Source organism: Oncorhynchus mykiss, chromosome 25 (assembly GCF_057628025.1).
Source record: "Oncorhynchus mykiss isolate SJ-2025 chromosome 25, ASM5762802v1, whole genome shotgun sequence".
Classification (NCBI taxonomy): domain Eukaryota; kingdom Metazoa; phylum Chordata; class Actinopteri; order Salmoniformes; family Salmonidae; genus Oncorhynchus; species Oncorhynchus mykiss.
This window is the reverse complement of record NC_143046.1, coordinates 19,334,264-19,351,403: the sequence shown is the minus strand read 5'-3', so window position 1 is coordinate 19,351,403 and position 17,140 is coordinate 19,334,264. Positions and strand designations below refer to the sequence as shown.

Sequence of the window (17,140 nt, the reverse complement as noted above, 5' to 3'; positions counted from 1 at the left end):
TTGGCAAATTCGCCACTGGCGCCCTGTGCTCTTCACAGATGAAAGCAGGTTCACACAGAGCACATGTGACAGACGTGACAGTCTGGAGACGCCGTGGAGAACGTTCTGCTGCCTGTAACATCCTCCAGCATGACCAGTTAGGAGGTGGGTCAGTCATGGTGTGGGGTGGCATTTCTTTGGGGGGCCGCACTGCCCTCCATATGCTCGCCAGAGGTAGCCTGTCTGCCATTAGGTACCGAGATGAGATCCTCAGACCCCTTGTGAGACCATATGCTGGTGCGGTTGGCCCTGGGTTCCTCCTAATGCAAGACAATGCTAGACCTCATGTGGCTGGAGTGTGTCAGCAGTTCCTGCAAGAGGAAGGAATTGATGCTATGGACTGGCCCACCCGTTCCCCAGACCTGAATCCAATTGAGCAGATCTGGGACATCATGTCTCGCTCCATCCACCAACGCCACGTTGCACCACAGACTGTCCAGGAGTTGGCGGATGCTTTAGTCCAGGTCTGGGAGGAGATCCCTCAGGAGACCATCCGCCACCTCATCAGGAGCATGCCCAGGCGTTGTAGGGAGGTCATACAGGCCCGTGGAGGCCACACACACTACTGAGCCTCATTTTGACTTGTTTTAAGGACATTACATCAAAGTTGGATCAGCCTGTAGTGTGGTTTTCCACTGTAATTTTGAGTGTGACTCCAAATCCAGACCTCCATGGGTTGATACATTTGATTTCCATTGATCACTTTTGTGTGATTTTGTTGTCAGCACATTCAACTATGTAAAGAAAATGTAAAGAAGTATTTAAGAATATTTCATTCATTCAGATCTAGGATGTGTTATTTTAGTGTTCCCTTTATTTTTTGGGCCAGTTGTGATACTGCCTGGAATCAAATCAGGGTGTCTGTAGTGACGCCTCTAGCACTGAGATGCAGTGTCTTAGACCGCTGCGCCACAAACACCACCACAGAACCACGGTGTCTGTAGTGACGCCTCTAGCACTGGGATGCAGTGTCTTAGACCGCTGAGCCACAAACACCACCATGGTGTCTGTAGTGACACCTCTAGCACTGATGCAGTGTCTTAGACCGCTGAGCCACTCGGGAGCCCATGTATGATACTTGTAGCAGACTACTGTACTTTCCACTCCATCTAATGGAAGAATAGAATTACTGCAGGGGGAATTGAACCCCTTTGGTCTACTACAAAGGCAAATGAAAAGGGTTCTGATATGTTCCATGACAAATATACATTGTTTAAGCCTATAGTTTGTTAAAGACAGAGTGGATGGGAAATTTTATCACGCAACCCAGTCTCTCTACAAAGCACGAACTACCTGCATGTTAATCAACATGGTACAGATTGGTTTCCTACATTCTTGGGTGTAAAACAAGGAGATGCCTTATCTGACTCTGTTTGCTATGTTCATGAATGATTTGGCAAAATAAATGAAACAGTAAAATATTGGAGTAAGATATGACATCTTATATGCTGATGATATTATTTTAATGGCAGAAACTGAACAAGACCTACAGAAAATGGTGTTATGTACAGTCAATTGTTGCAAAAGATGGAGACGCATGATCAATCAGAAAAACATACAGATATTGCATTTTAGAAAACCGGGTACCAAGGGAAGAGTTTTTCAGGTGTGTTTTGGTGAAGAAATGCAAGGTTACTAGCAATTAACATATGACCTTTCTATACGGCACATCTGCCCGGGCCGACTCAGCAAGTAGAGCTCCTGGGGGAGTTCTAGGAAAAACAAAACCACTCAAAGATATTGGTTATGCTACGTATTCCAAACTGTATCAGACATGCGTGTGTCCTGTCTTGGACTATTCAGCAGGAGTGTGGGGTGCTAAGACGTATCTCAAAAATGAACACGTCCATAACAGAGCAGTACGTTATTTTTTTAGGTCTCCACAAGTTTGCACCTATACTGGAAATAACTGGGACATGGGCTGGGATTCCTGTGAGGTGAGATGGAAGGCGTGTATGGTGAGACTTTGGAATAGACTGTTGGATATGCCAATTGCCAGAATAGCCAGCAGCGTTTTTCAATGGGATCTCTCCATAGGGGGAGCCTGGACAACTGAAATGTCTGACATTTTCCAACAGTCTGACTGTGAACAGTTGTACGAAAACCAAATGAAGTGAGACATAGACGCTATTAAAACACAACTGATGATGCAATATGAAAATAAATAAGTGGAGGAGATGAATCACAAACCCTTTCATTAAGGGGGAATTTCTGTGTAAGAAATATAATGTACAACCTCCCGAAAAGCAAGAGATCGCTATGTAAGATTAGGGATATTGCCTCTGCGTATTGAAATAGGTAAGATCAGGGATATTGTCTGTGTATTGAAACAGGTCGGTATTGTGGTGAAATGGAAGAGGAAACACCATGTAACTATTGTGACCTCAATGAAATAGAGAATTCTCTATGGCCCTTTCTATCACGTTATGCACGTGTCCTTATTCCAGAAAGCCCACCAGATATACCCTGGCATTATGTGGCTCAGCCATGAGGAGAAAGCCCACCAAATATACCCTGGCATTATGTGGCTCAGCCATGAGGAGAAAGCCCACCAGATATACCCTGGCATTATGTGGCTTAGCCATGAGGAGAAAATATAATTAGTACCGGCTCCCATCTTAGTCTAAGTCAAGCATTGAGAACATACATTATTATAATAAAAACAATCTAATAATTACATTAGAAAAATGTAAAAACACAACCAAATTCAGACATCTTGTGGACACACTTAACATTCAACTTAAAATCGAAAGCATAAAAAGGATAATGTTAATTATCTGTTGTTAGTCCATCTGTTCATTCTTCACAATATTTATGGTAATGTTTGTACACTTTTTAGCATCAACTTTATGCTAAGATTTAATTAAGTAATTATACATTATCTCTTAATAAATACAAAAAAACATTTAAGTTTAGCAGTGATAATACTTCCCTTATAGAAGGATTTAGGCTTGTCGTTTTCAACTGCGCAGGGGAGAAGTGTACAGCTTCACTGTTCCCCATCATGTCAGCACATCTAGTCCATGCAGAATCAGTATGCTGGCATGCACTAGAACATAGAAGAGTTTGCAGTCAAGTCCCCAGATCCATAGACTCAATCAACTTTTTGAATTCCAGGGTGAAAAGTATTGGAATGATAAGTCAGTGGAAGGTAGATCGTTGGTGTGTCGCTAGCTGCGCTGCGGGCCCAGATCAGTCTCTTTCAGCTGGGGCAGAAGGTGCAGTGGAGGCCCCCTGTGAGGTCTGATACAGTCCCTTCCCTCACCAGGCTCTGGAGGAGAGCCCTTTCACGGTCCAAGTTGTGCATGTTCTGCCCCAGCATAGCGGTCATGGGTATATTGTCATAGTAATGCAGGGGCATCTCCTTCTGACTGAGGTTGTAACCAAAGCCTGCTAGGCTGACCTCGTCACACAGGTAGGTAGCCAGGTTGAGGGCTGAGATGCCCATGGTGGGCACGTTCTGCACAAAGAGAGAAAACAATGTCAAGTTACAGAGGACAGTGAATACAAAATGTACACTGCTCAAAAAAATAAAGGGAACACTAAAATAACACATCCTAGATCTGAATGGTTATTAAATACTTTTTTCTTTACATAGTTGAATGTGCTGACAACAAAATCACACAAAAATTATCAATGGAAATCAAATTTATCAACCCATGGAGGTCTGGATTTGGAGTCACACTCAAAATTAAAGTGGAAAACCACACTACAGGCTGATTCAACTTTGATGTAATGTCCTTAAAACAAATCAAAATGAGGCTCAGTAATGTGTGTGGCCTCCACGTGCCTGTATGACCTCCCTACAACGCCTGGGCATGCTCCTGATGAGGTGGCGGATGGTCTCCTGAGGGATCTCCTCCCAGACCTGGACTAAAGCATCCGGCAATTCCTGGACAGTCTGTGGTGCAACGTGGCGTTGGTGGATGGAGCGAGACATGATGTCCCAGATGTGCTCAATTGGATTCAGGTCTGGGGAATGGGCGGGCCAGTCCATAGCATCAATTCCTTCCTCTTGCAGGAACTGCTGACACACTCCAGCCACATGAGGTCTAGCATTGTCTTGCATTAGGAGGAACCCAGGGCCAACCGCACCAGCATATGGTCTCACAAGGGGTCTGAGGATCTCATCTCGGTACCTAATGGCAGACAGGCTACCTCTGGCGAGCACATTGAGGGCTGTGCGGCCCCCCAAAGAAATGCCACCCCACATCATGACTGACCCACCGCCAAACCGGTCATGCTGGAGGATGTTGCAGGCAGCAGAACGTTCTCCACGGTGTCTCCAGACTGTCACGTCTGTCACGTGCTCAGTGTGAACCTGCTTTCATCTGTGAAGAACACAGGGCGCCAGTGGCGAATTTGCCAATCTTGGTGTTCTCTGGCAAATGCCAAACGTCCTGCACGGTGTTGGGCTGTAAGCACAACCCCCACCTGTGGACGTTGGGCCCTCATACCACCCTCACGGAGTCTGTTTCTGACCGTTTGAGCAGACACATGCACATTTGTGGCCTGCTGGAGGTCATTTTGCAGGGCTCTGGCAGTGCTCCTCCTTGCACAAAGGCGGAGGTAGCGGTCCTGCTGCTGGGTTGTTGCCCTCCTACGGCCTCCTCCACGTCTCCTGATGCATTCAAAAGTAACCAAAACATCAGCCAGGAAGCATAGGAACTGAGAAGTGGTCTGTGGTCCCCACCTGCAGAACCACTCCTTTATTGGGGGTGTCTTGCTAATTGCCTATAACTTCCACCTGTTGTCTATTCCAGTTGCACAGCACATGTGACATTTATTGTCAATCAGTGTTGCTTCCTAAGTGGACAGTTTGATTTCACAGAAGTGTGATTGACATTGTGTTGTTTAAGTGTTCCCTTTATTTTTTGAGCAGTGTGTTAGAAAACAAGCACGGCCCTCTCCTGTGCTACAGGTAAAGATTGCTGCTGGTTGCTAGCAGAACAATCAGTTTACAGAAAAGGCATTGACACATTTTTTACACCCACAATTTGAACAGTCAATATTGAGTCTCCTTTATCTTGCCAGGGGATGGCAAAGATAAACATTCTACCAACTGGGATGATTATGTGCATAGAATGTCCGACTAGTAGAGAACTCTTCCAAAACGGCCCATTATGTCTATACATCAAAGCTTTTTTTTATAATTGTTCCTTTAATTTCAGTTTAGTTAGGGTATGAATATGTTTTGTAAGTCTTCAGTGTAATGGCGTAATATGCACTGTTTAACTGGTGAAAGGTTGTCTGACCTGGTCCCAGCCCCAGAGGCGTTTCTGTGGGGAGGAGTAGGCTAACAGGTCCATCGCCATCTGCCTGATGATCTCCAGATTCAACAAACGGAACTTTGATAAGTCTACCGGAATCTTCTCTGGCACCTTCTGCCAGAAAAACAGCCAGTCCCAAAGGGACTGAAACAAAAACAAATCTAATGTTAGGTAAAGTAGTAGGCAGTGTCTGAATTTGCATTTCAAATCGCTCAGCCATGTCTGTGCTCCTTATTAAAATTTCAACAACTATGCCTACACATTACCTAATTTCATTCTCTTTTTCTTTACATTAATAGTTTGTTCATGTTTCTGGTGGTGGGCTTTACAACTCACAACTCTCTGTCTGTTGATCATTGCTCTGATCCACTTGAAGTCTACAGCCTTGTAGACCACCGCCACAAACTGCAGCTCAGGGTCCACATCTTCCCAGACCTTGGGGCTTCCCTCTGGGTAGCTCATCCGGATAGAGGTCCGGTTCCCCACGTCTTTACTGTAGTTCCTCAAAGGACCACTATTGAGCCTGTGGTGCAGTGAACAGAATGTCAACGTGACACAGGTCCACTCATGTAACCATTCACTCTTTGGATGAATCAACAATGATATACTATAACAGTTCTACCCTTCTTACTTAGAAATGTTATCATTATAGTGATGACTTCTGTCATCCTGTTGATAAGCAGCAGGGGACGGCAGGTAACCTGATGGTTAGAGAGGCGAGCCAGCAATCAGAGGGTTGCTAGTTCGAATTCTGGGTCCAAAGTGGAAAATCTACCGGGAAGTAAGCTGGCAACCTGAGGGTTACTGGTATCAAATTCTAGATGCCATTGCCTACCATTGTGCCTTGAGTAAAGCACTTAACCCCCCACAACAACTGCTCCCCGGTGCCTAGTGTGGCAGCTCTCCACACCTCTCCAAAGCCTGTATATGTACATGTATGTGTGTCTTACGGAGGGCTTGGGTTAAAAGCGGAAGTTATTTCGGTTGGACCTTGTATGCATTTGACCAATAAAGTGACTGTAATCTTAATGTGTGACAATAAATTGCCGGTCAAAGGTGAATTCACTGCCTGGTCTAGAGATGAGCCATTTGAAAATCCAGGTACACAAAGCAGGTGTAGTCTCACCTAATGACAACATCAAACTGGTTAAGCAGGGCGCCCAGCTCAAGGCCACGGAGGATCCCTCCATTTCCCAAGACCACACAGCGTCTGCACTCTTTCTTCAGCTGCTCTGGTTGAGCAGGGAGGAGGTTGAGGACATCCTTCAGTTTGTCATGCATGTCACGGAACCCGAATGGTGGGGGGTACTTGAACATCTCTCGAGTCAGCAGTGTGTCCCGCCACAGGAAAGGATCAGTCACATGACTAGAGCTCTGGAGCCTTGCTTCTATTCCCTTTCTGGCAAAGGCTGGTCTGCACTGGTTCGAAAGAACACCCCGTACAAAAGAGTGCACAAGCTGGAAAGATCATATAATTGTATCAAATGCACCACTATAAATAAACACATTAAAATTGATAAATCCATTTTTGGTCTTTTCAATTCATGATAACGACGCATTGATTCTTGAAGAATATAACTTATAAATGCCTCATGAGCTTAACTCAACTGTACTATACACCCAAATCAGAACTCAAAATATAAGCTTGTTTTACTCCATTGTTTATAAACAATGTAATTGTAAACAAACACGGTATAGCCTCAAAACATGGTTAAAACTATAATTTTAACAACATGAATGGTTAGTCCTTGCACCCATATGGTTACATTTCTCCAGCCCCATCCCTGTGTTGTTGTTTGAACAGCAGATTACCCCTTTAATTTGGGGCTCCTGAAGTGGCGCAGCAGTCTAAGGCACTGCATCTCAGTGCAAGAGGCGTCATTACAGTCCTTGGTTCGTATCCAGCCTGTCTCACATCCGGACGTGATTGGGAGTCCCATACGGCGGCACACAATTGGCCCAGCGTCGTCCGGGTTTGGCCGTTTGTAATGTTCACATTGTAATAAGAACTTGTTCTTAACTGACTTGCCTAGTTAAATAAGATGATTATAAAGTCAACGCTGAACGGTTACAAACAAAGATGAAGAGCCTTACCTTTCGGTGGTTGGGATCCACATGCCATGCCAAAGGCATCTGTGATTCAGTCTCAAACCAATTAAGGGTTACAACTGCCAGTAAGATCATCAACCCAAGGACCATCAAGGGCAACAACAAACGTCTGCAAGAATAATATGTTCACAGTTACACAGTGAACAATGCTTCTTTATATATAATATCATACATGATCATGAAGTAATGCCTCCAGGACAAGTTATGTACAGTGTGCTTCTGAGCCAGGTAAGGAAATTAAGCTAGTATTTCTAAACAAATTTGTGGCTGCATGATGAAATGCCCATGAGCTCATTCCTGACACAGGGACATGCAAGCACCTGGAGTAGCCTAATAATAACTGAGTAACAACTGAATGACTGTACAGTGTGCCAGGTAAGGAAATTAAGCTAGTATTTTGTAAATTTAGGCAGTTGGAACTCTGTAAAACAGGGTTTCAATAGTCTTCATTTAGCTAGTGATTATTAATAAATAGGGTGAACAAGCTAACAATATGTACCTGTTGGAGCCACAACGCTTTGAAATCCTCATCTTGTTGTTGTCAGGAAGTAATGTGCCTCCCTCTGTCCCTAGCGCTGATTAGCCTGTTCCTCATGGGACAGTTCCTACACCCAGTAGCAGGTCAAAGGTAATGCAGCACAGCCAATCCAAAACAGTACAGTATGTGTATGGGGTAAATCCATTTGAATTCAATCACTTTTTGAAAGCATCCCTTTGAATTTGAACGAAAGCTTCCATACACATTTGCCCATTGTAGAAGTGCTCAGAAAGTGACTCTTTGGATCTCAATGCAAAAACATTCAAGAGATAAAGGTGCTCAAAGTTGACCTATTTTGCATACCCCACCATACCATCTGACATCCATTTCTTCATCACTGGAAAAAATAAACGGTTCAGATTTATATCACTTAAAAGTTTACAAACAACGTTATCCAACTATTTTATTATATATTTGAATAAAAATGTTTTTTTTTAATATATATTTAAAAAAAATGCATAAATGTCCCCAAAAAAATTCTCATATTCGCATATGCTGTAGCTTAAACCCTATTTTAAATCAGCTGAGGCTTTTGTGTTGTGCCTGCCGTCGGTTGAGACAACACCCTCTTGAATACAGGGTGGGTGTCATGTTTTGGCTAATAAAATGTACTAAAAGGGAACACAATTGAAAAAAAATGTTTACTTTCAAATGGTACCACAAAGATGGTTGGAGGTCCACACATAAGAGAATGTTGACTTGAATGGGAACATCTGTTTTAAATTATACTGTCAATACTCCATAGGAAAAATATTGAAATATACATAATAGAATAGACCATTTAAGTTTACATTCGACAGTGGGTGGACCAGCGGCCATCTTTATGCTAGAGATTACAAGTAAAACTGTCCATTCAATTTCAAATGGTCCACCAGCTAAATTGCAGTGGTCTTAAGGGATAAGTCCATTCTATGAATTATATTTATATGATTGAAATGACACTATATTGGATCACTCCAACATGGTATCTTTCCATTCGTCAGGATATATTCCGAGTAAGAATTTCAGATTAGTCCTGTGTACCAGGTAGTGCCGCCGCACTCCTTCCACCTCTTCCTTTTCACGGCTAATTACAGAGAGGATTTACTTGGTAAGAGCTCTATGTTAGTGTACAGTGCATTCGGAAAGTATTCAGACCACTTGACTTTTTCTACATGTTGTTATGCTACAGCCTTAATCTAAAATTGATTAAATTGTTTTTCCCCCTCCTCAATCTATCTACACACAATACTGGATAATGTCAAAGCAAAAACAGATTTTTAGAAGTGTTTGCAAATGTATAAAAAAAAACAGAAATATAATATTTACATAACTATTCTGACCCTTTACTCAGTATTTTGTTGAAGCACCTTTAGCAGTGGTTAGAACCTCGAGTCTTCTTGGGTATGACACTACAAGATTGGCACACCTGTATTTGGGGGGTTTCTCCCATTCTTCTCTGCAGATCCTCTAAGCTGTCAGGTTGGATGGGGAGCGTCGCTGCACAGCTATTTTCAGGTCTCTCCAGAGATGTTCGATCGGGTTCAAGTCCGGGCTCTGTCTAAGGCACTCAGGACATTCAGAGACTTGTGCCTAAGCCACTCCTACTTTGTCTTGGCTGTGTGCTTAGGGTCGTTGTCCTGTTGGAAGGTGAACCTTTGCCCCACTCTGAAATCCTGAGCTCTCTGGAGCAGGCTTTCATCAAATCAAAGTTCATTTGTCACGTGCGCCGAATTGGGTGGTAGGACACAATGCAAATAGTCCGGGTAGCCATTTGATAACCTGTTCAAGTCTTATGGCTTGGGGACCAAAAGGCTTCTGTTGAGAAGCCTTTTGGTCCTAGACTTGGCTCTCCGGTATTGGGATAGGTTGTTATTCAGGCACCACCCAGCCAGGTCTCTGACCTCCCTATAGGCTCTTGTCGTTGTCAGTGATCAGGCCTACCATTGTGGTGTCCTCTGCAAACTTAATGATGGTGTTGGAGTTGTGCTTTGCCATGCAGTTGTGGGTGAACAGGGAGTACAGGAGGGGGCTGAGCACTCACCACTGAGGGGCTCCAGTGTTGAGGATCAGTGTGGCAGATGTGTTGCTACCTACCCTCACCACCTGGGGGCGTCCCATCAGGAAGTCCAGGATCCAGTTGCAGAGGGAGGTGTTTAGTCCCAGGATCCTTAGCTTAGTGAGGAACTTTGAGGACACTATGGTGTTGAACGCTGCGCTGTAGTCAATGAATAGCATTCTCACGTAGGTGTTCCTTTTGTCCAGGTGGGAAAGGGAAGTGTGGAGTGCAATAGAGATGGCATCATCTGTGGATCTGTTGGAGCGGTATGCAAATTGGAATGGGTCCAGGGTTTCTGGGATAATGGTGTTAATGTGAGCCATTACCAGCCTTTCAAAGCACTTCATGGCTACGAACGTGAGTGCTACGGGTCTGTAGTCATTTAGGCAGGTTACCTTAGTGTTCTTGATCTACATATTGGAGTGATTCAATAGCTCACATACGTAACCTTCGTTCTCCTGTATTCATTAGCATGTTGTCTCAACTGATGGTGGGAAAGACACAAAAACCTCAGATGCAGTCCAAACACGTTAATTTTACTTCCTTTACACACTTTTCCTCGGGGGAATCCCAATCAAAAATGGATGCAGTTGGATTGCCATTTTAAGTGGTAGTCCAATTCACAAACATTGCCCCCTCTGCCCTCTATTTAGTTTGAGGAAGCGAGTGAAGAACTTTGATCAATTGTGGGGTTGATATGACCCAAAATTAAATTCAAACATGACCAATTTAAATCAACATAGCTGCATTTTTGGCATGTGAGAACAAAATGACTCAAGCTTGCTAAAACACACACACACACACACATATATAAACCCCTTTCTGTGTTTAAACATTGCAGCACGAGGGCGATGCGCGCAAGTGGATGGCAGAACAAGAGTTCTTATAGAACACCAGCTAAAATAAAAGCTTCTATTTACATGTTGCTTATGCATGCATTTCACACTACTTTTGGATTATAATTGGATTTTAAGGCTCGTATGAATGTCCTGCTTTATATAATGTTTGTGTCATCATCGCAAATCAACTGCATTATACTTTTAAAAACACTTCAATCTCACCCAGCAAAATGGCTCTTGGTATAGCTTTTGCTACAGCCTATATCAATGAGTGTTAGCATCTAGCTAACAACTTCTGCATCCAAAAGTTATTTTGGAAAGAGCACAACCAAATACCTTAGCAACTGTTCAAGAAAGAAAAACAACATAATTGTAAGCGTAAGAGAAGCCCCCCAAAAATTGTGTTTAAAAGTAACAAGTCTAGATTAAAGTTATGTTGAATGGGCGCAGATGGCGATGGCCTTCTTACAGCCACTTTTTAATTTTTTTAAAATTAATAACAAATCAATACATAAAGCACATGAGGGAACACAAGCATACATAGATTACAAACAAGACAATCGAGCTAGGGTGTACAATATCACATTACAATTACACAAGGACCTTAAGGGACATGCATATACTTACAATTCTAACAGCTTTTTTGTTAGTAGAGCATTTAACCGTCTTAAAATACAGTTAAATTTCTTTTTGTAGGGTACGAAAATGTGGTTTTCTGTTTGTAAATTTACATTTGTGTATATGAAATTTGGCCAAAAGAATAATGAAATTAATTACATAAAAATGATTCCGCTTATTTCTATTGTATGTAAAGAATCCAAACAGTACATCTCTCCACAATAGTGTCAAATCTTCATAAATGTGTTCAATTATAAACCTGTCTTGCCACAGTTTTCTTACATGCATACAATGCCAAAAAAGATGCAAAACTGTTTCTGGGTGGTCATTACAAAAGGAGCAATTTGAGTTGATGTTTTCCTTAAACTTCTTCATATAGTGGTTGGCAGGATAATATTTATGAATAATTTTAAGGAAACTTCCTTAATTTTGTTAACAAGTAGGAATGTGTGTGGCAACATCCAAACTTTTTTCCAACAGATATTATCAATAAATCCATTCCAATAAGGTATGACATAAGGTATACAACATCCTGCTGAAACAAGGTTCTTATCGCTCTGTTGTTGAATAGACCAAAAGAGAAACAAATCCTTCCTACTGATGAGTCAACAGGGTCAACGGAAGGTAGGTTCTGAGGGTCAGGTCTTGACATGTTCCTGAATAACATAGCAACACCTGAGGGAATGGCATCTAAAACAATTGCAAAATCTTTAGGTGTTACAGGGACCTTGTAAAGTGATAAGAATTCTTTATAACTGAGTAAAAGACCCTCTGCATTCTTACAGCCACCAAGAGTCGCGCACATCTGTGCGTGACGTCAGTGTGTCGTGTACTGGAAAAGGGTCAATATAGATTACATTGATTTTGGCGTTGTTAAATGCGAAATTTGCGTAGTCTCGTAGTGAGGAGCCTATAAAAACGTTGCTAGCTTCATAAACATATATTTGTTTTTAAATTGGGGGGGGGGGGGGGGGGGGATTCTGAAATGTATTGGAATAAATGACCAAGTTATAAAACTAGCTAGCCAGCTATGGGTAACTGTAGCTAGCTACCTGACAGGAGTGTGAGCGACTTTAGGCTGCTAGGTATATTTATAGCTTTAGGTTGGTTGTTTTTAAGCTCAACTTCAAGACTTCCACCAAGGACGTTACCTCTCCGATCATCACTCTCCCTCGCTTGGGTAAGCGACATTTGAGGTACACTCGGATGTGACGATATAAATGTCATTCAGGGGGTGAAGGTTCAGGTCCGAGGGCTCTTCGCGTTTGGACTGTAGCGATGTAAAGTAGGTTCAGGTGCTTTCAATAACTGTGAACTTGGGAAAAAAAACATGACGTCAGTGTTCGTCAGGTCGGAAAATCGGAGATCTAGAATGAACATAGCTGGTAAAGAAATTATTATAAACCAGCTGGCTGACGATACTACACTTTTTCTGAAAGACACTAACCAAATTCCCATATCGATCAATGTGATACAATCCTTTTCCAAAGCGTCTGGTCTATCTTAGCATTAATAAATGTGAACTCTTGGCTGTCAAAGATTTTGTGACACCTTCATATTATGGTCTTCCAGAAAAAAGAACAATTTACATATTTAGGCATAACCATAAAAAATGAGAGGCTTACCAAATTTTAACCCTCTTATTAAAAATACCCAGAAGAAGCTAAATCAATGGCTACAGAGGGACTTATCTTTAAAAGGTAGAGTCCTAATAACCAAGGCTGAAGGTATCTCTAGACTAACATATGGCACTCTATCTTTATATCTTGATGGTAAAATAAGCAAGGAGATAGACCAGATGCTTTTAAACTTTCTGTGGAGAAACTGTACCCATTACATTAGGAAAACTGTTGTAATGAACACTTATGAGAATGGTGGACTGAATTTTCTGGACTTTACTACTTTAAATAATACTTTTAAGAACAATTGGATAAAACAATTCCTAAGAAGACCCACTTCTATCTGGAATTTTATTCCTCATCATGTCTTCTCTACTTTTGGTGGCCTTAACTTCATGTTGTTTTGCAATTATAATATTGACAAAATTCCAGTGAAACTTTCTGCTTTTCATCGGCAGGTTTTCTTGTCATGGTCCTTAATTTATAAACAATTTTTCTCCACAAAGATATATGGAATAATCAGAATATATTGTATTAAAATACTTCTTTGTTTTCAGAATATTGGTTCCGAAATAATATCCTATTGGTGAGCCAACTGGTAAATGCAGAGGGTCTTTTACTCAGTTATAAAGAATTCTTATCACTTTACAAAGGTCCCTGTAACACCTAAAGATTTTGCAATTGTTTTAGATGCCATTCCCTCAGGTGTTGCTATGTTATTCAGGAACATGTCAAGACCTGACCCTCAGAACCTACCTTCCGTTGACCCTGTTGACTCATCAGTAGGAAGGATTTGTTTCTCTTTTGGTCTATTCAACAACAGAGCGATAAGAACCTTGTTTCAGCAGGATGTTGTATACCTTATGTCATACCTTATTGGAATGGATGTATTGATAATATCTGTTGGAAAAACGTTTGGATGTTGCCACACACATACCTACTTGTTAACAAAATTAAGGAAGTTTCCTTAAAATTATTCATAAATATTATCCTGCCAACCACTATATGAAGAAATTTAAGGAAAACATCAACTCAAATTTCTCCTTCTGTAATGACCACCCAGAAACAATGTTGATCTTTTTAAGAAAACTGTGGTAAGACATCAGATTTATAATTGAACACTTTTATGAAGGTCTTACACGATTGTGGAGAGATGTACTGCTTGGATTATACGATAGGAATAAGCCAAAACATTTTTATGTTTAATTCATTTCATTATTCTTTTGTTCAAATTTCATATTCACAAATGTAAATTTACAAACAAAAAAACGAATTTTCTTACCCCACAAAAATAAATTGAACTGTATTTTAAGACAACAAAAAAGCTGTTACACTTATAATTCTAGATATGTCCCTTAAGGTCCTTGTGTAATGTGATATTGTACCCCCTAGCTCAATTGTCCATTGTAAAGATGCCTCAGGTTCCGAGTTGGATTTTCAAGTCGGACCATTCAAAACGATTTTCTCCAGTTAGAGCTTGTATTTTTTCCGAGTTCCCGGCTTAAACGTACGATTATATAAACAAATAAGATTTTTTCTTTTTTTAGACGTTAAAGTTTTAAATTTGTATTTATTTTAAATGATTTTCTAAATCGTTAGACAACCCCGTTGTACGCTTTTTATTGATAGCAAACGCAACCGTTTAGCTATATTTTCCAGTGATGAAGTATGTCCATGTCTCATGGTATGGCGGTGTATGCAAAATAAGTCAACTGAGCACCTTTAACTAGTCCTGAATGTTTTGGCACGATGTCAAAAAAAACAATTGAATTCCAATGGATTTACCCTATGGCTTGACAGTTGGTTAGCTACTGAAGCCCACAGCTAAATAGCAAACGCCCTAAAATATGTCTGGGAAGATCAAGTATTTAACGTAACATAGGGAATCGAAAAAGTCCAAAATCCAAGGCAACGTGTTATTTTGACACAAACGGTTACGCGCTAGCTAACGTTAGCTAGCTTTTATCATACTATCTATCACCAGCAAGCGAACGTTGGATGCTTATTTAGCCAGCTACTGTAACTACTTACCCATCAGCGGACGTTTATAAGCAGTCATCTTGACGGTATAATGAATGTTCACGTTATCTGACGATATGTTATTTGATGTAGCCAGCAACAGTAACGTTGATAATCATGGAAGGGACGTGGTTGTCACGAGTAGCCACAAAGTAATAATTATGACTAACCCCGTCTATTTCTACAATGTATCTTCTTAAAGCCTGGTTTTAAAGATTAGCCTAATCACACTGCTAGCATTATGCCTAACCGTAAATGTACCCCCCAAAAAGCAGGGTTTTCATAATTTTTTACGACAGCCAATATAGTGACTTTGTAGCTGTGGTAACTAGTGGGAAGTCGTACTAATCTGCATGAGCAGAAAGCAGATTCATAATTGCTTCCGGTATGTGACCTATCCTTCAAAGTAAAAGACCACCCATAGCTTCTTATACCTCAGTGACCCAGAAATGTTGGTCTGTGGATGTACACACTTTCATAGAATTACATATAATAGCCACAGCCATAATAACCTAATAATACATTTTAATAACAACCTCAGCCACGCTCAAGATGTTAAATTATATCATCACCGCCATCGATAAGAGACATTAGTGTGCAGCCGTATTCAACATTAATCACCACATTATTGGCAGATTCAACAGCCTTGGTTTCTCAAATGATTGCCTCGCTTGGTTCACCAACTACTTCTCAGATAGAGTTCAGTGTGTCAAACCGGAGGGCCTGTTGTCCGGACCTCTGGCAGTCTCTATGGGGGTGCCACAGGGTTCAATTCTCGGGCAGACTCTTCTCTGTATACATCAATGATGTCGCTCTTGCTGCTGGTGATTCTCTGATCCACCTCTACGCAGAAGACACCATTCTGTATACTTCAGGCCCTTCTTTGGGCACTGTTAACTAACTTCCAGACGAGCTTCAATGCCATACAACTCTCCTTCCGTGGCCTCCAACTGCACTTAAATGCAAGAAAAACTAAATGCATGCTCTTCAACCAACCACTGCCCGCACCTGCCCCCTCGTCCAGCATCACTACTCTGGACGGCTCCGACTTAGAATATGTGGACAACTACAAATACCTAGGTGTCTGGTTAGACTGTAAACTCTCCTTCCAGACTCACATTAAGCATCTCCAATCCTAAATTAAATCTAGAATTGGCTTCCTATTTCACAACAAAGCATCCTTCCCTCATGCTGCCAAACATACCCTCGTAAAACTGACCATCCTACCGATCCTCGACTTCGGCGATGTTATTTATAAAATAGCCTCCAACACTCTACTCAACAAAATGGATGCAGTCTATCACAGTGCCATCCGTTTTGTCACCAAAGCCCCATATACTACCCACCACTGCGACCTGTATGCTCTCGTTTGCTGGCCCTTGCTTCATACTCGTCGCCAAACCCACTGGCTCTGCTAGGTAAAGCCGAGCCTTATCTCAGCTCACTGGTCACCCCCAAAGCCTAATTTAGCCGCCTTTCCTTCCAGTTCTCTGCTGCCAATGACTGGAACGAACTGCAAAAATCACAGAAGCTGGAGACTCATATCTCCCTCACTAGCTTTAAGCACCAGCTGTCTGAGCAGCTCACAGATCACTTCACCTGTACATAGACAATCTGTAAACAGCCCATCCAACAACCTCATCCCCATACTGTATTTATTTATTTTGCTCCTTTACACCCAAGTATCTCTACTTGCACATTCATCTTCTGCACATCTACCATTCCATTGTTTAATTGCTATAGTGTAATTACTTCACCATCATGGCCTGTTTATTGCCTTCTCCCTTATCTTACCTAATTTGCACTCACTGTATATAGACTTTTTCCCCTACTGTATTATTGACTATGTTTTGTTTATTTCATGTGTAACTCTGTTGTTTTGTGTCAAACTGCTATGCTTTATCTTGGCCATGTCGCAGTTGCAAATTAGAACTTGTTCTCAACTTGCCTACCTGGTTAAAAAAAGATTTAAAAAAAAAATATTATCTTTTATCTTTATTTGGCCCACCAGCGTGATAAATACAATTCATACAAATAGGTTCCAATATCAA

At 41.6% G+C, this 17,140-nt stretch overlaps 1 protein-coding gene across 10 annotated transcripts; it reads right to left on the bottom strand.

The window, feature by feature from the left end:
- Positions 1 to 1,491: 1,491 nt before the first annotated feature.
- On the bottom strand, positions 1,492 to 16,364 carry st3gal5 (ST3 beta-galactoside alpha-2,3-sialyltransferase 5). Of its 10 annotated transcripts, none has more exons than XM_021583533.3 (7): positions 15,102 to 16,364; positions 7,918 to 8,023; positions 7,404 to 7,527; positions 6,436 to 6,767; positions 5,646 to 5,832; positions 5,295 to 5,453; positions 1,492 to 3,499 (listed from the first exon to the last, which is right to left on the bottom strand). In XM_021583533.3, the coding sequence occupies exons 2-7, from the start codon at positions 7,947 to 7,949 to the stop codon at positions 3,242 to 3,244; spliced, it is 1,092 nt and encodes a 363-aa protein (XP_021439208.3). In that variant the 5' UTR covers positions 7,950 to 8,023; positions 15,102 to 16,364; the 3' UTR covers positions 1,492 to 3,241. The 10 variants fall into 10 exon arrangements, with proteins under 10 accessions (XP_021439208.3, XP_090076476.1, XP_021439209.3 ...); XM_090220350.1 differs by lacking the exon at positions 7,918 to 8,023 and adding an exon at positions 12,603 to 12,766 and having other exon boundaries at positions 15,102 to 15,430; XM_021583534.3 differs by lacking the exon at positions 15,102 to 16,364 and adding an exon at positions 9,365 to 9,538.
- Between the last annotated feature and the right edge of the window lie 776 nt (positions 16,365 to 17,140).

Coding starts and splice junctions, on each gene's coding strand:
- st3gal5 (XM_021583533.3), bottom strand. CDS start 7,949: ATGAGGATTTCAAAGCGTTGTGGCTCCAACAG. Junction 5,833..6,435: donor CAGTTTGATGTTGTCATTAG/GTGAGACTACAC, acceptor ACTGCACCACAG/GCTCAATAGTGGTCCTTTGA. Junction 5,454..5,645: donor TGATCAACAGACAGAGAGTT/GTGAGTTGTAAA, acceptor TTTTTGTTTCAG/TCCCTTTGGGACTGGCTGTT.